The sequence below is a fragment of the Rhinoraja longicauda genome, chromosome 16, assembly GCF_053455715.1.
Source record: "Rhinoraja longicauda isolate Sanriku21f chromosome 16, sRhiLon1.1, whole genome shotgun sequence".
Taxonomy (NCBI): domain Eukaryota; kingdom Metazoa; phylum Chordata; class Chondrichthyes; order Rajiformes; family Arhynchobatidae; genus Rhinoraja; species Rhinoraja longicauda.
In genome coordinates, this window is record NC_135968.1 from 27879384 (window position 1) to 27895254 (window position 15871).

General features: G+C 39.6%; 1 protein-coding gene across 1 annotated transcript in view; it reads right to left on the reverse strand.

Moving 5' to 3' along the window:
- The window catches only part of nhlrc2 (NHL repeat containing 2), an 80563-nt gene that overhangs the window by 40698 nt on the left and 23994 nt on the right, over positions 1-15871 (reverse strand). The window contains exons 3-5 of the mRNA XM_078413470.1: positions 15278-15733; positions 11790-11911; positions 4954-5083 (exon numbers count right to left, since the gene is read on the reverse strand). Coding sequence (XP_078269596.1) covers positions 4954-5083; positions 11790-11911; positions 15278-15733 — 708 coding nt within the window. The remainder of the gene's footprint in view (positions 1-4953; positions 5084-11789; positions 11912-15277; positions 15734-15871) is intronic.

Consider the following 15871-nt stretch of genomic DNA (forward strand, 5'->3'; position numbering starts at 1 on the left):
TTCATTTGAAAAAGTAAATCAGAACTGAATAGAGCTAGAATCTACCCTCTTGGACTGGCTTGATCCGTCAATGTCCCATGTATTAAGATCTTCCATGCTGTTAAATTGCCAAGTAGGTGGGATCATATAGTGATTGATTGGTAATTTGTATCTGATTTAAGACATTACAACTCCAATGTCTCAATTTGTTAGTTTTCATGATCTTTCCCTCAATAAAAACGGATAAGTAATCATTTAATATCTATCCCACCTCTTGTGGTTCTGACCAGCAGGGTTCTATGGTGGGCAATTGTTCCCTATTTCCTGCCACATTCATAGCCTTTTTTAAAAACTCAATTTTTAGTCTATTACTTTCAAGCTTATTAATTGAATACTCAATTTTAAACTGCTCTCATTTTGAGATTCTGTGTGTTCTGATTTAGAAAGACAACAAAATTAAAAGCAAGATTTTCCATCCCTTTAAAATTCTATTGAGACTCATTCAGAGAATAAGAAATGTTAGCCTAATAGAATTACTCCAGGTTGCTATGGCAATGGTGTTCTACGTTGGACAAGAGTTATGACATAAACCTTTGTCTTAATCTAAATTAGTTATTACTCCACATTCCAAACACTTTACAAATGCTTCCTTTAATGATACAAACAAGAAATCAAATATTCCTTGATGTTCATGCATGCAAGATATATAGAGATAAATTTGCCTTCAAAAGCGAAAAACCAGAAGCCTGTCGCAGATAATAAACTCGAAGGAAACATTCAGTCTTCCTGACTCTGTGGCGTCTTTGTTCTTGTTCACACGCAATTAAAACTTTAGAGTAACAGTGTTTCAGGAGAGACAAATCCCTAATCTCTGGAAAGTTAACAACATGCATTCTAACAGTAGCAATTCAAGGGCCACTATCCACAAAATAAATCAGTGCTGAAGAGCCTCACCCTGAGTCCCTTCCTGCTTTCTCCCCCATCCTGATTGACAATGCTGTACACTGTGGACTAACTAGGATTCTATTAAAGAGAGGAAATTGCTGTTCACAGCCACTGCTCTCAAGAGAACTGCAAAACATTGCAACATGAGGGCACCAGTCTTTCAATAAAGAGTAGAACAAGGCAAAGAAAATATTTTGGAGGAGACAAAAGAGGGAAGTAGAGTCGTGGAACTGCACAGCATACAAACAGCGTTCAGCCCACCTTGTCCATGTCCATGCCAACAAAGTTGGCCTTCTGGTCCAATCCCATTTGTCTGCATTTGGTCCATAGCCCTTCCTGTCCATGTATCTATCCAAATGTCTTTCAATAAAGATATTTTAAATAAAAGAGAATGGAAAATAAATCTAGCAATAATTTGAATTTCGCTAAACAAGTACCAGAATAAACTCATTGCTCTCATTCCTTCAAAGAAAAGTAATATCTAATTCACTAAAGTGTTTTCCATGGAGACGTAGCATTTATTCACAAAAGGTGCTAAAGTACAGATTCTTAGATTGGTTTTTAATTCTCAAATTATGTATCTCTGATAATAACATCTACAATTTGATATAAAAAGAGTTTAAACAGCTTTGCTGACATTATCACAAATCTATGGGACAACTTACTCTTGGACACACCTATTCACATTTTGGGCTCTATTAATTGGCATTGGTGATACTTCAGTAATCCAAAAAGCCACTGTAGAAGCAATGATAGTTTGTGCAAGGATAGTTTTCATTGAATACATGAAAATGAGTTTGAAGAAGCATCGCTGGCAGTTGTTTTGTGGATTTATAAGCTTCCTGAACTTTCTCCACATATGTTTTGCTTTATGTCTACAAATAGATTTTTTTAGTTTATTTAGTTTAGAGATACAGCGCGGGAACAGGCTCTTTCGGCCCACCGGGTCCGCGCCGACCAGCAATCCCCGCACATTAACATTATCCTATACCCACAAGGGACAATTTTTACATTTACCAAGCCAATTAACCTACAAACTTTACGTCTTTGGAGTGTGGGAGGAAACCGAAGATCTCAGGGAAAAGACCCACGCAGGTCACGGGGAGAACGTACAGACTCCATACAGACAGCACCCATAGTCGGGATCGAATCTGGGTCTCCGGCGCTGCATTCGCTGTAAGGCAGCAACTTTACCGCTGCGCTACCGTGCCGCTCAGGTCAGCTTCTCAATCTCACTCAAGACACAGAGGATGGTTTTCAGGAAGGTGTTATCACAGGCGCTGTTTTTGCAGACATTTCAGCCGCTTATGATACAGTAAACCATCGCCGACTGTTACACAAAGTACTTAATTTGGCCACAACTTGCATCTAACCAACCTGGTGAAGACTCTGGTTGAAAACAGACGCTTCTTTGTCGAGCTGTCAGGAAAGAAAAGTCGATGGCGCAGGCAGAAAAACGGCCTCCCTCTAGGAAGTGTCCTGGCACCCACCTTGTTCAATATCTATGTTAACGACCAGCCTATCCATTCCAACACCAGCAGTTACATTTATGCCGATGACCTGTGTATTACAACCCAAAGTGCCGACTTCCTTGAGGCAGAAGCTACTCTGTGTGAGGCTTTAGTCTACCTGTCCTACAAAGAGAATCACCTGAGAGCCAATCCATCTAAAACCCAAGCCTGCACCTTCCACTTGAAGAACAGAATGCAAATCGAAGGTTGACGATCATATGGAATAGAGTCAGATTGGAGCACTGTGACAATCCAGTCTATCTCGGTGTGTCTTGATCGATCTCTGACCTACAAAGCACATATCACCAAGCTTAAAGGAAAAGTCGGTTCCAGAAATGCTCTTCTTAGCAAGCTGAGTACCTCAAGCTGAGGAGCAAATTCTAAAACCATTCGATCAACAGCTCTGGCTCTCTGCTTCTCCACTGCCGAGTCTGCCTGCGCAGTATGGGAGCACTCAGCTCATGCAAGGAAGATTGATCCTGTGCTAAACAAAAGCTGTCGCTGCATGTGGATGCATGAAACCTACCAAGACTGACAACATCTACCTACTCTCTGGCATTGCACCTCCTGGAATCAGAAGAGCTGTAGCCAGTCAAAAAGAACGTCTCAGACAATCAGAGGATGAAAGACACCCCCTACATGACCATCCTTTGCTACCTCAGAGTTTGAAATCACACAGAAGTTTCCTCTCTTCTGTCCATCCCCTGGACTGCAGTGCATCGTCCAGAAGTCTCAAACTCTGGGAAGAGAGACTAGAGAAATCTCTGGAAGACATTCACATGGCAATTGATCCCTCTGAGAAACTCCCACCAGGTTCCGACCAACCATGCATAACCCGGCGCAGTCTCAACAGACTGCGGACAGGCACGGGGAGGAGCAAAACGAACATGCTGAAGTGGGGATATACTGAAGATGCGGCAGACTGCGAGTGCGGACGGGGCCTCCAGACTATGGAACATCTCCTGAACTGTGACACGCTGCATGACACATGCACTCTAAAGGATCTTGCAGAGGCCAACCACGTGGCACTAAAGTTTGCTCGCTATTGGCAAATAGTTGTGCGATGACACGAATAAATAACCATGCCGCCTATGATATGATAGCTTGCCATTATTTTAGGTGCGTAGGAGCCTGGATGGCATGAAAACGTTAACTGATAAATAGGAACATGTATGCAATATCCTGTGCCATTTACTATTATATGAGATACACTTACTAATCTCTTTCTAGCCTGAGTCTTGGATTGCTTTTCTTGTTTATTATTCCACTAATTAATTATTTACCTCCTCTTCCATGGAACACAGAAACGTACAGCAGGGGAACATGGCCTACAACCTACCGTCTACACTGACTATAATGTAAATTAAACTAATTCCATCTGTCTGCACATGGACTGTATCCCTTTATTCCTTGCCTGTTCATGTGTTTGTCTCAATGTCTCTTAGAGAAGGCTGACGTATTTACTTCTGCCATCTCTCCTGGCAGCGTGTTCTAGGCACCTACCACTATGTGCAAAAAACACTTATCTATTCAAAGTATTTAAAAAAAAGTTAACATTTTTATCCTGGGAAAAATATTCTGATTATCTACCTTATCTATGCCTCTCATAATTTTCTGGATTTCATCAGATCCTTTTTAAAGGTGTGGTAACCGAAAGTGCTCACAATACTAAAAAAATATCACAATCAGAGTTTTAAACAAATGCAGCATGACTTGACAACTTTTATACTCAATGAGCAATGAAGTCAAGCATGCCGTACGCCTTCCTTACCACCTTGTACACTTGTGTTGCCACTTTCAGGGAGGTATACACTGCACCCCAAGATCCTTCTGCACATCATGCTCCTAAAGGTCCTGACATTCATTGTATACTTCCTTTTTCATTTGACCTCCCAAAATACTGAACCTCACACTTGTCTGCCATTCCCCTGTCCAAATTTCCAACTGGTCTAAATCCTATTGCTTCTTTTGACAACCTTCCCTGCTTTCCACAAACTCCACCAATTTTCATTTCATATGCAAACTTACCGATCAGACCAAATACATTTTCAGCAAGATCATTACTATGTATTACAAATAACAGAGGCCCCAGCACTGATCCTGTTCATAGGCCTTCAGCCAGAACCACCTATGGCTACAGAGGGTACCAAGATCTTTGTAACTAAATGCCGCTGTTTTTCCCTTCGTGTTACTTCTCACATGTAACCAGAATGCCAATGTGATTTTGAAAAGGGAAGGAATCCTCAATGAATTATAGCTGATGATGGAATTAATTAAAAAAGAGAACAAGATAAGGAGTGAATTGTTTGTTTCTGTGAATTGATAGTTTCTGTGAATTGATAACATTCAGTTATGGCAGCTGTGATGCAGTTAATGTTAAAATATACTAATGAAATAAAACAGGAAATAACTTTGTTTAATCAACATAATAATAATAATTATATGAAATCTATCAGAAACAAATAATACTCATAATTGATTGCAGTACCTAATGCTTGTAAGGAAGTAACAATCTCACCAATAGAGCCAAAAGCTAGATCCCACGGTGAACTAATCGATTGTATGACTCCTGTTTTGCCGCCTTCTTGGTCAGTTCCCTGAACTCCTGTTCCTGCTATGGTGCTCACCTTTTCAGTTGTAAGGTCAATCTAAACCAGGAAATAATGCCAGTCAAAATACATATCTTCAGCGAGTCTATGTACAAATTAGAGACAATGGACATATTTGACACTGCCCATTAGATTTCACCCTTAGAGGCGAAATTTTAACCATTGGGTAATCGCTTTTTAAAAAAGGTTCTTCACAGAACGTCACGGCAGGTTGTGTAAATCTGAGGATACGATAAATGAGTGAGTGAATCAGCATGAGAGTAAGAGTGCATGAATAACACTGTGTGTGCATTTTATAATAAACACAAGTCACTTGTTCACAGGCTGGAAGCCCTGGTGCATCAGAGCACAATGCATACATAACAGCCCCTATTGTCCACTGTATTCCTTTTAGGTTTCAGGTCAAGTAAGCGTTTAGTTCTGCTGGCCAGGGGACTATTGTCTTTGACATATTGGGTGCAAGAATTAGTACTATTGCTGAATAGTTCCAATATTCATAGTTCAATGCACACCTCAGGTAATCTCAGGGGAGATTCCCTGGGCTGATTTCTTCCAACATCCCAAAGATATGTTTGAAGGTTAACTGACTGCAGTATGTGTAAGAAGGAACTGCAGATGCTGGTTTAAACTGAAGATAGACACAAAAAGATGGAGTAACTCAGCAGTACAGGCAGCATCTCTGGAGAGAAGGAATGGGTGATGTTTCAGGTTGAGACCCTTCTTCAGACTGGTTAGGAATAAAGGAAACGAGAGATATAGACGGTGATATGGAGAGATAAACAATGAATGAAAGATATGCAAAAAAGTAACGATGATAAAGGAAACAGGCCATTGTAAGCTGTTTGCAGGGTGAAAATGCGAAGCTAGTGCGACTTGGGTGGGGGAGGGATAGAGAGAGAGGGAATGCAGCGGCTACCTGAAGTGAGAGAAATCGATATTCATACCATTGGGCTGTAAGCTGCCCAAGTGAAATATGAGATGCTGTTCCTCCAATTTGTGTTTAGCCTCACTCTAACAAGGAAGGAGACCAAGGACAGAAAGGTTTGTGTAGGAATGGGAAGGAGAATTAAAGTGTCCAGCAACTGGGAGTTCAGGTTGGTTCATGCGGGCTGAGCGAAGGTGTTCCGCGAAACAATCGCCCAGTCTGCGTTTTGTCTCGCCGATGTGGAGTTTGTAAAATGTGTGCAGGATAGTTTTTTGCAGCAATACGTAGAGGTACCTACCAGAGAAGGGGCAGTGTTGGACCTCCTGTTGGGAAATGAGACGGGTCAGGTGACGGAGGTATGTGTTGAGGAGCACTTTGGGTCTAGTGATCACAATGCCATTAGTTTCAATATAATTATGGAGAAGGTCAAAACTGGACCAAGGTTTGAGATTTTGGATTGGAGAAAGGCTAATTTTGAGGAGATGAGAAAGGATTTAAAAGGAGTGAAATGGGACATTTTGTTTTATGAAAAGGATATAATAGAGAAATGGAGGATATTTAAAGGTGAAATTTTGAGAGTACAGAGTCTTTATGTCCCTGTTCGGTGGAAAGGAAAGAATAATAATTTGAAAGAGCCGTGGTTTTCCAGGGAAATTGGACACTTGGTTCGGAAAAAGAGGGAGATATACAATAAATATAAGCGGCAGGGAGTAAATGAGGTTCTTGAGGAATATAAAGAATGTAAAAGGAATCTTAAGAAGGAAATTAGAAAAGCAAAAAAAAGATATGAGGTTGCTTTGGCAAGTAATGTAAAAGTAAACCCCAAGGGGTTCTACAGATATGTCAATAGCAAAAGGATAGCGAGGGATAAAATTGGTCCATTAGAGAGTCAGAGTGGACAGCTATGTGCTGAGCCGGAAGAAATGGGGGAGATATTAAACAATTTCTTTTCTTCGGTATTCACCGAGGAGAAGGATATTGAATTATGTGAGGTAAGCAAAACAAGTAGAGTAGTGATGGAAATTATGAGGATTAAAGAAGAGGAGGTACGGACACTTTTGAAAAATATAAAAGTGGATAAGTCTCCAGGTCCTGATAGGATATTCCCTAGGACATTGAGGGAAGTTAGTGCAGAAATAGCAGGGGCTATGACGGAAATATTTCAAACGTCATTAGAAACGGGGATGGTGCCGGAAGATTGGCGCATTGCGCATGTTGTGCCTTTGTTTAAAAAAGGTTCTAAAAGTAAACCTAGCAATTATAGACCTGTTAGTTTGACGTCTGTGGTGGGAAAATTAATGGAAAAGATACTTAGGGACAATATATATAATTATATGGAAAAACAAGGCCTGATTAGAAACAGTCAACATGTATTTGTGCCTGGAAGGTCATGTTTGACTAATCTTCTTGAATTTTTTGAAGAGGTTACCAGGGAAATTGAGAAGGGCAAGGCTGTGGATGTTGTCTATATGGACTTCAGTAAGGCATTTGACAAGGTTCCACATGGTAGGTTGATTAAGAAGATTAAATCGTTGGGTATTAATAGTGAGGTTGCAAGATGGATTCAACAATGGCTGAATGGGAGATACCAGAGGGTAATGGTTGACAACTGTATGTCAGGTTGGAGGCCAGTGTCTAGTGGAGTACCCCAAGGATCTGTGTTGGGTCCACTGTTGTTTGTCATTTACATTAATGATCTGGATGATGGTGTGGCAAATTGGATTAGTAAATATGCAGATGATACTAAGATAGGTGGTGTAGTTAATAATGAAGTAGAGTTTCAAAGTCTACAGAGAGACTTGGGCCTTTTGGAAGGGTGGGCTGAAAGATGGCAGATGGAGTTTAATGCTGATAAGTGTGAGGTGCTGCATTTTGGTAGGACAAATCAAAATAGGACGTACAGGGTAAATGGTAGGGAATTGAGGAATGCAGTGGAACAGAGGGATCTGGGAATAACTGTGCATTGTTCCCTGAAGGTGGAAACTCATGTGGATAGGGTGGTGAAGAAGGCGTTTGGTATGCTTGCCTTTATAAATCAGAGCATCGAATATAGAAGTTGGGATGTAATGTTAAAATTGTACAGGGCATTGGTGAGGCCGAATCTGGAGTATGGTGTGCAGTTCTGGTCGCCAAATTATAGGAAGGATGTCAACAAAATGGAGAGAGTACAGAGGAGATTTACTAGAATGTTGCCTGGGTTTCAGCACTTAAGCTACAGAGAGAGGTTGAACAGGTTGGGTCTTTATTCTTTGGAGCGTAGAAGGTTGAGGGGGGACTTGATAGAGGTTTTTAAAATTTTAAGAGGGACGGACAGAGTTGACGTGGGTAGGCTTTTCCCCTTGAGAGTGGGGAAGATTCCAACAAGGGGACATAACTTTAGAATTGAGGGACAAAGGTTTAGGGGTAACATGAGGGGTAATTTCTTTACTCAGAGGGTGGTTTCTGTATGGAATGGGCTTCCGGTGGAAGTGGTGGAGGCAGGCTCGATTTTATTATTTAAGAGTAAATTGGATAGGTATATGGATGAGAGGGGATTGGAGAGTTATGGTCTGAGAGCAGGTAGATGAGACTAGGTCAGAGAGAGTGGTCGGCGTGGACTGGTAGGGCCGAACGGGCCTGTTTCCGTGCTGTAGTTGTTATATGGTTATATGGTTATATGATGTATAAGAGTCCACATCTTGAAACACGGATACAGTAGATGAGGTTGGAGGAGTTGCAAGTGAACCTCTGCCTCACCTGAAAGTACTGTCGGGGTCCTTGGACAGAGTGGAGGGAGGAGGTATAGCGACAGGAGATGCATCTTCTGCAGTTGCAGGGGAAGGTACCTGGGGAGGGGGTGGTTTGGGTGGGAAGGGATGAGTTAACCAGGGAGTACTGTAAATGGCCCTTGGTATACATTGCCCTCCATAATGTTTGGGACAAATACCCATCATTTATTTATTTGCCTCTGTACTCCACATTTGAGATTTGTTATAGAGAAAAATCACATGTGCTTAAAGTGCACATTGTCAGATTTTGTTTAAAGGCCATTTTTATACATTTTGGTTTCACTATGTAGAAATTACGACTGTGTTTATACATAGTCCCCACATTTCAGGGCACCATAATGTTTGGGACACGGCCTCATAGGCATTTGTAATTGCTCAGATGTTTTTAATTGCCTCCTTAAAGCAGGTGTAAGAGAGCTCTCAGCACCTAGTCTTTCCTCCAGTCTTTCCATCACCTTTAGAAACTTTTATTGCTGTTTGTCAACATGAGGACCAAAGTTGTGCCAATGAAATTCAAAGAAGCCATTATGAGACTGAGAAACAAGAATAAAACTGTTGGAAACATCAGACAAATCTTCGGATTATCAAAATCAACTGTTTGGAACATCCTTAAGAAGAAAGAGAGCACTGGTGAGCTTACTAATCGCAAAGGGACTGGCAGGCCAAGGAAGACCTCCACAGCCGATGACAGAAGAATTCTCTCGCTAATAAAGAAAAATACCCAAAGTGTCGATTTGTCAATGACCACTGTCCATAGAAGACTTCATGAACAGAAATACAGAGGCGACACTACGATGCAAACCACTGGGTTAGCCGCAAAAATAGGATGGTCAGGTTACGGTTTGCCATGAAGTACTTAAAAGAGCAACCACAGTTCTGGAAAAAGGTCTTGTGGACAGATGAGACGAAGATTAACTTATATCAGAGTGATGGCAAGAGCAAAGTATGGAGGAGAGAAGGAACTGCCCAAGATCCGAAGCATACACCTCATCTGTGAAACACAGTGGTGGGGGTGTTGTGGCCACGGCATATATGGCTGCTGAAGGTACTGGCTCACTTATCTTCATTGATGATACAGCTGCTGATGGTAGTAGCATAATGAATTTTGCAGTGTATAGACACATCCTATCTGCTCGTTCAAACAAATGCCTCAAAACTCATTGGCCGGCGGTTCATTCTAGAGCAAGACAATGATCCCAAACATACTGCTAAAGCAACAAAAGAGTTTTTCAAAGCTAAAAAATGGTTAATTCTTGAGTTGCCGTCAATCACCCGATCTAAACCTAATTGAGCATGCCATTTATATGCTGAAGGGAAAACTGAAGGGGACTAGCACCCAAAACAAGCATAAGCTAAAGATGGCTGCAATACTGGCCTGGCAGAGCATCACCAGAGAAGACACCCAACAACTGGTGATGTCCATGAATCGCAGACTTCAAATAGTCATTGCATGCAAAGGATATGCAACAAAATACTAAACATGACTACTTTCATTTTGCATGACATTGCTGTGTCCCAAACATTATAGTAGCCTGAAATGGGGGGACTATGAAAAAATACTGCTGTAATTTCTACATGGTGAAACCAAAATGTATAAAAATGGCCTTTATTAAAATCTGACAATGTGCACTTTAACCACATGTGATTTTTTTCAAATCAGATAATACTATGCATAAATACAATCAAACCAAGTTCAAGTTCAATACAGTGTGTGGCGTGGTCTTTGTCCCAAAGAACACAATGTCAATAATGTCAATAGAAGTGATTGCTTGAAGATGCGGCAGACTGCGAGTGCGGACGGGGCCTCCAGACTATGGAACATCTCCTGAGCTGTGACATGCTGCATGACACATACACTGTAAAGAATCTTGCAGAGGCCAACGATGTGGCACTAAAGTTTGCCAGCTAATGGCAAACAGTTGTGTGATGACACGAATAAATAAAAGTTCAATATGTAGAGCAAAGGGGAAGATCCGTAGTGCAAAATATAGTTCTCAGCATTGTACTACCCCAGTTCCAGTGACAAAGTCCACCGTCCATAATGGGGTCGAGGTGAATCGGCCAGAACACTAGTTTATGGAAGGGCCATTCCAAAGCCTGATAACAGAGGGGAAGAAGCTGTTTCTGAATCTGGTGCTGCTTCTATTTTTTTTTCATTTGGGGTTAACTCATGTACTCTTTAACCACCCTAGTTGAGATTAATGAACTCAGAAAGGGTAAGAATATTATCATTATGTATTCCTGGACAAATGCCATTATCTTAAGTTTAGCTCGCAGCTGCAGGGATATCTACACTACTCTAGTTCCTCTGAATTTTCTAGCTACAAGTTCACCTCCAGGATGCAAGGCCCATTGTTCTCTTCATAAACTTCCCATCTCACTTCCTTTAAGAATGGGCTGATACCTACCTCTCAGATAAAGCTGTTTGTCAACTCTTCTAACACTTCTACATGTAGTTTTGATGTGAACTTTTGTATGAAATTGTTACTACTACAACATTTTACTAAACGATACTATATCATTATAATACTAGTTTAACTATAAAAACAAACTGCTGTTCTTGATAGATCTATATTGTATGTCATATGGCTAAGTAGACTACAGACAGTTTGCATGTGTATTAATTTCTGGTATAAATGTAAATTTATGTAGATAATTTTTAAAGTTTTTTTCTTCCTGCAATGGGCTGAAATGATATTTCCTTCTATTATTAAAATAAATACAAAATAATGATGAGAGTAATAATAATAATAATAATGCATTACATTTATATAGCGCTTTTCAAACACTCAAAGACGCTTTACAGGGATTACTAGAACATAGAGAAGAAAATAAATAGATAAATAAGTAAACGAACAGAAAAAGGAGACAGAAGGTGAGGTGACAGAAATAATTTATGCACAACCATAAGCAAGATCCATTTACATTTTTAATGTCAAGTTATGCAGTTAAACTAAATGACACAAATAAACAATGTTACTTTATAGAAAATAAACAACATACATCATGAGCCCAGCACTAAAGCTTTATTTAAATCTTTTTTTTCCCTTACCTTTCTAATTGCATGGTTCTCAGTATCTGCCACGTAGATGATATTATCATTCATCAATATCCCCTGAGGCGAATTAAAAGTGGCTTCTAAAATACTCCCATCTTTCCATCCGCTCTTTTTTCCTGGTTGTTAAAAAAAATCTTACATACTTAATTCTTTAACAATAACATTATAAACGTCTATCTGCACATATAAAGGTTATTATCACAAGCTTCGGAATAAGGAGCCGAAGAGAGTCGATGGAACAGATATACGAGCAGAAATTAGCCATATGGCCTCTTTGCATATTTCTGTCATCCAACATGAATATACATTGATTTTCTACTCATTAAAACTTCTTGTTCAATTCCCATAATCCTAAATATAAAAATCGATCAGTTAATCTCGATCTTGTATGTATTCTTTGACAGAGTACTGACAGCCATCGGGGAGAAGATATTTAAGATTCACACTTTCTGAGAAAAGGAATTTCCAGACTTTTGTCTTCAAATCTGACAAAAATACACACAAAATGCTGGAGTGACTCAGCGGGTCAGGCAGCTTCTCTGGAGAACATGGATAAGTAACGTTTATGGTCGGGACCCTTCTTCAGACTGGTATCATTATCTTTACTTGTGCAGAACTCGTTGATTTCATTAATTTTACAGGTGCAGGACGCATTGATTTAATTAACTTTACTTCTTGTTCCAAACACACACTGGCACCACCATCCCCCGACTCTTTCTCTGCTCCATCGGTGATGGCTTTGGGGCTGCTTCCTGCAACCGTGCAGAACTTGTTGACTTCATTAACTTTATTTCTTGTTCCAAACATACACTGGCACCATTCTCCAACTCTTTCTCTGCTACATCGACAACTGCATCGGGGCTGCCTCCTGCACCCGTACGGAACTCGTTGACTTAATTAACTTTACTTACATACCCTTCAACTCTACAATAACTTTCAATTCCTAGGCCCCCATTGCCTCATCTTTACCATGGACATCCAGCCCTTTACACCTCCATCTCCCATCAGGAAGTTCTCAAGACCATCCAATCCCTTCTTGAACAAAGACACAATCAGTTTTCCTCTACTAACACTCTCCTCTGCCTGGCTGAACTTGTCCTCAAACTTAACAACTTCTCTTTTGACTCTTCTTACTTTCTTCAAGTTAAAGGTGTAGCCATGAGCCCCAGTTATGCCTCCCTTTTTGTCGATTACATTGAACAGTCCTTGTTTCAATTGTACACAGGCACCGTCCCCCAACTCTTTCTCTGCCACATCGACGACTAAATCAGAGCTACTCCTGCACCTGTGCAGAATATGTGATTTAATTGACATAACTTGAGTCTAAAGAAGAGTCCCAACCCAAAACCTATCCATGTTCTCCAGAGAAGCGGCTTGACCTGCCGAGTTACTTCAGCACTTTATGTCTTTTTGTAAACTGGCATCTGCACTTAACTTTCTTCAAGTCCGATCCCTCAATGTGAGACTTTGGATCCTAGCTGAAGAATTTGTAATATTCAGACACCAAAACAGCACGGTTGTAACTCATTCCAAGTTTAAAGTTCCACAGTATGACTGTGCTAATATAAATAATTAAACTCATAAGGAATGCTCATCATTCTTTATCAGTTCTGTTTAATGTAATTTTACCATTGGTAGAAGTTCCTGCTTATTTTCTATCTAAAAAGACACAAATCTACAGACAGCATCTCAGGAGAGAAGGAATGGGTGATGTTTCGGGTCGAGACCCTTCTTCAGACTGAAACGTCACCCATTCCTTCTCTCCTGAGATGCTGCCTGACCTGCTGAGTTACTCCAGCATTTTGTGAATAAATACCTTCGATTTGTACTACCATCTGCAGTTATTTTCCTACAAATCTACTTACTGTTAGGATATCAGAGCCAGATGACTATTTTGTACTCAAGTGGAAACAATATTTTCAAATATGTGTATATTTTTGATAAGCATTTACTGCTAAAATTGTTTTCCAGAACTATTGCTTTCAAGTGTGTGGTTGGTCTCAATGAATTCAGCATGAGGATATATACTAAGAAAATAACAAATATTACTTAGATTGTATTTTGTATTTAATAATATGTACCAAAAGGTTAAGGAGAATTATTATATGAAACCTTTTCTCTTTTAATATGTTCCACAAAAACTTTAATCTTTGACCAAGATTTCCTGAGTGGTGCCTTTTATAAATGAGTTTCAACTTAGAAAGATCAATTTTGATGTAGAGTCAATATTTATTTAGGTAATCTTTACAATTCACATAAAAATGAACATATTCAGAGCTTATGAATTCTCATTATTATGTATTAATAAAAAGTGCTGGTTTGCAGAATTAGTTTTTCCTATTATGTGTAAAATAGCTGAGAAGACAAAATCTTTTTTCACAAAACAGATACTTTCCTGTTGAGCATCGTTAATTCAGTATCAAAACTACAATATTAGGATTGACGACAGCACCTTTAGTTCTCTTTGCCTGTATACCAACCTACAAGTCTTTGGTTTTGCTTTAGTTTAGGTATAGCCTGATTATGAAGGTAAACTCTATAGTTTTGTAACTACAGCTAATTGTTTCTACATGGAAGAATCCATCAATCTTATGTGTAAAGGTATCATAATTATTCGCCACTGAATATTAAGAAATGATTGTTTTCCCATCATTGCTAATATAAACCCTATAATGTAAACCATATAATTTTAGTTTTAACAGCTTGATTTTCACTGCCGATCCTCGATTGTACCATTAAAGGTGGAATGATAAGGATAAAAATATAGTCATAGATTCATACAGCACAGAGACAGGCCCTTCGGCCCAACTAATCCATGCGATCAAGATTGACTTCTCCAACTTCAGATAGCTCCTCTGTCCCTCTCTTTCCTCTCCCCCTTCCCAGTTCTCCCACTGTCTTCCTGTCTCCTACTACATCCTATCTTTGTTCTGCCCCCTCCCCTGACATCAGTTTGAAGAAGGGTCTCGACCCGAAACATCACCCATTCCTTCTCTCCTGAGATGCTGCCTGACCCGCTGAGTTACTCCAGCATTTTGTGTCTACCTTCAATTTGAACCAGCATCTGCAGTTATTTTCCTACACAAGATGCTTATCTGTGATCGTCCCATTTACCAGTTGTTAACCCATACCCCTCTAAACCTTTCTTATCTCTCAGAAATAAAAAGAACACATGTTATGGGAATCTGAAGTATTAAAAGAGCACAGTAGGAGTTAGCTTCCAAAAAAAACCCATTCTCACCATAACTGTTCATTGCATGTTAATCTACCAACTCTTTCATATGTTGATTAACCTCTGGTGTATTTGCAGAATTTATTTTATTTCATATCCCCCATTTGTATTTCCACAAACAGCATGTATTATCATTTGATTATTGAATAATAATTTATCTACTCTGCTTAGAAGTGGTATATTTGCTAGCATGCTTGATCAATGAAAACATATATTTACTTTTAATGTAAAAATCAGATTAGAGTCTTACCTCCAATGGAGTAACGAACTTGTCCATGTTTTTCTATTACCAAAATCCTATGATGGCCAGAGTCAGCAATTGCTAGGTTACCAGTAGAATTGTCCACTGCAATTTTACCCAAAAAAAGCAAAGAAGAAGGTGGCAAAGAGTCTTTGTATAATTTCAGTTTGATTCCTTGATCCTTAATTTTGCCTTTTTCTTTGTAATATTTCAATGTCACCGAAATTAAGGAAAAAAGCTTTTCTCTGTTTCCTTCTCCAACCAGGGTGAACAGCATATTTCCCCTTGGACCTAGAATTACAAGTGTTGGCCAACATGTCACCTGTAGTTCATGCCACAGGTTTGCATCAGCGTCATTTACAACTGGATGTGTAATATTATAGCGAAGAATAGCACTCTGAATGTTTTGAAAAACTTTTTCATTCGGAAACTTTGCTGAATGGACACCAACAACTACCAGTCCATCTGGAACAGATATAAACAGAATTATAATAGTAAAATACAGTGAGTTAAAAAACAAAGTTGTTTTAAATAAAAGTAATTAATATAATGTGATTGAAAGAATAGCAAAAGTAACTTATTGTTGTGCTGCTATAATGTGAC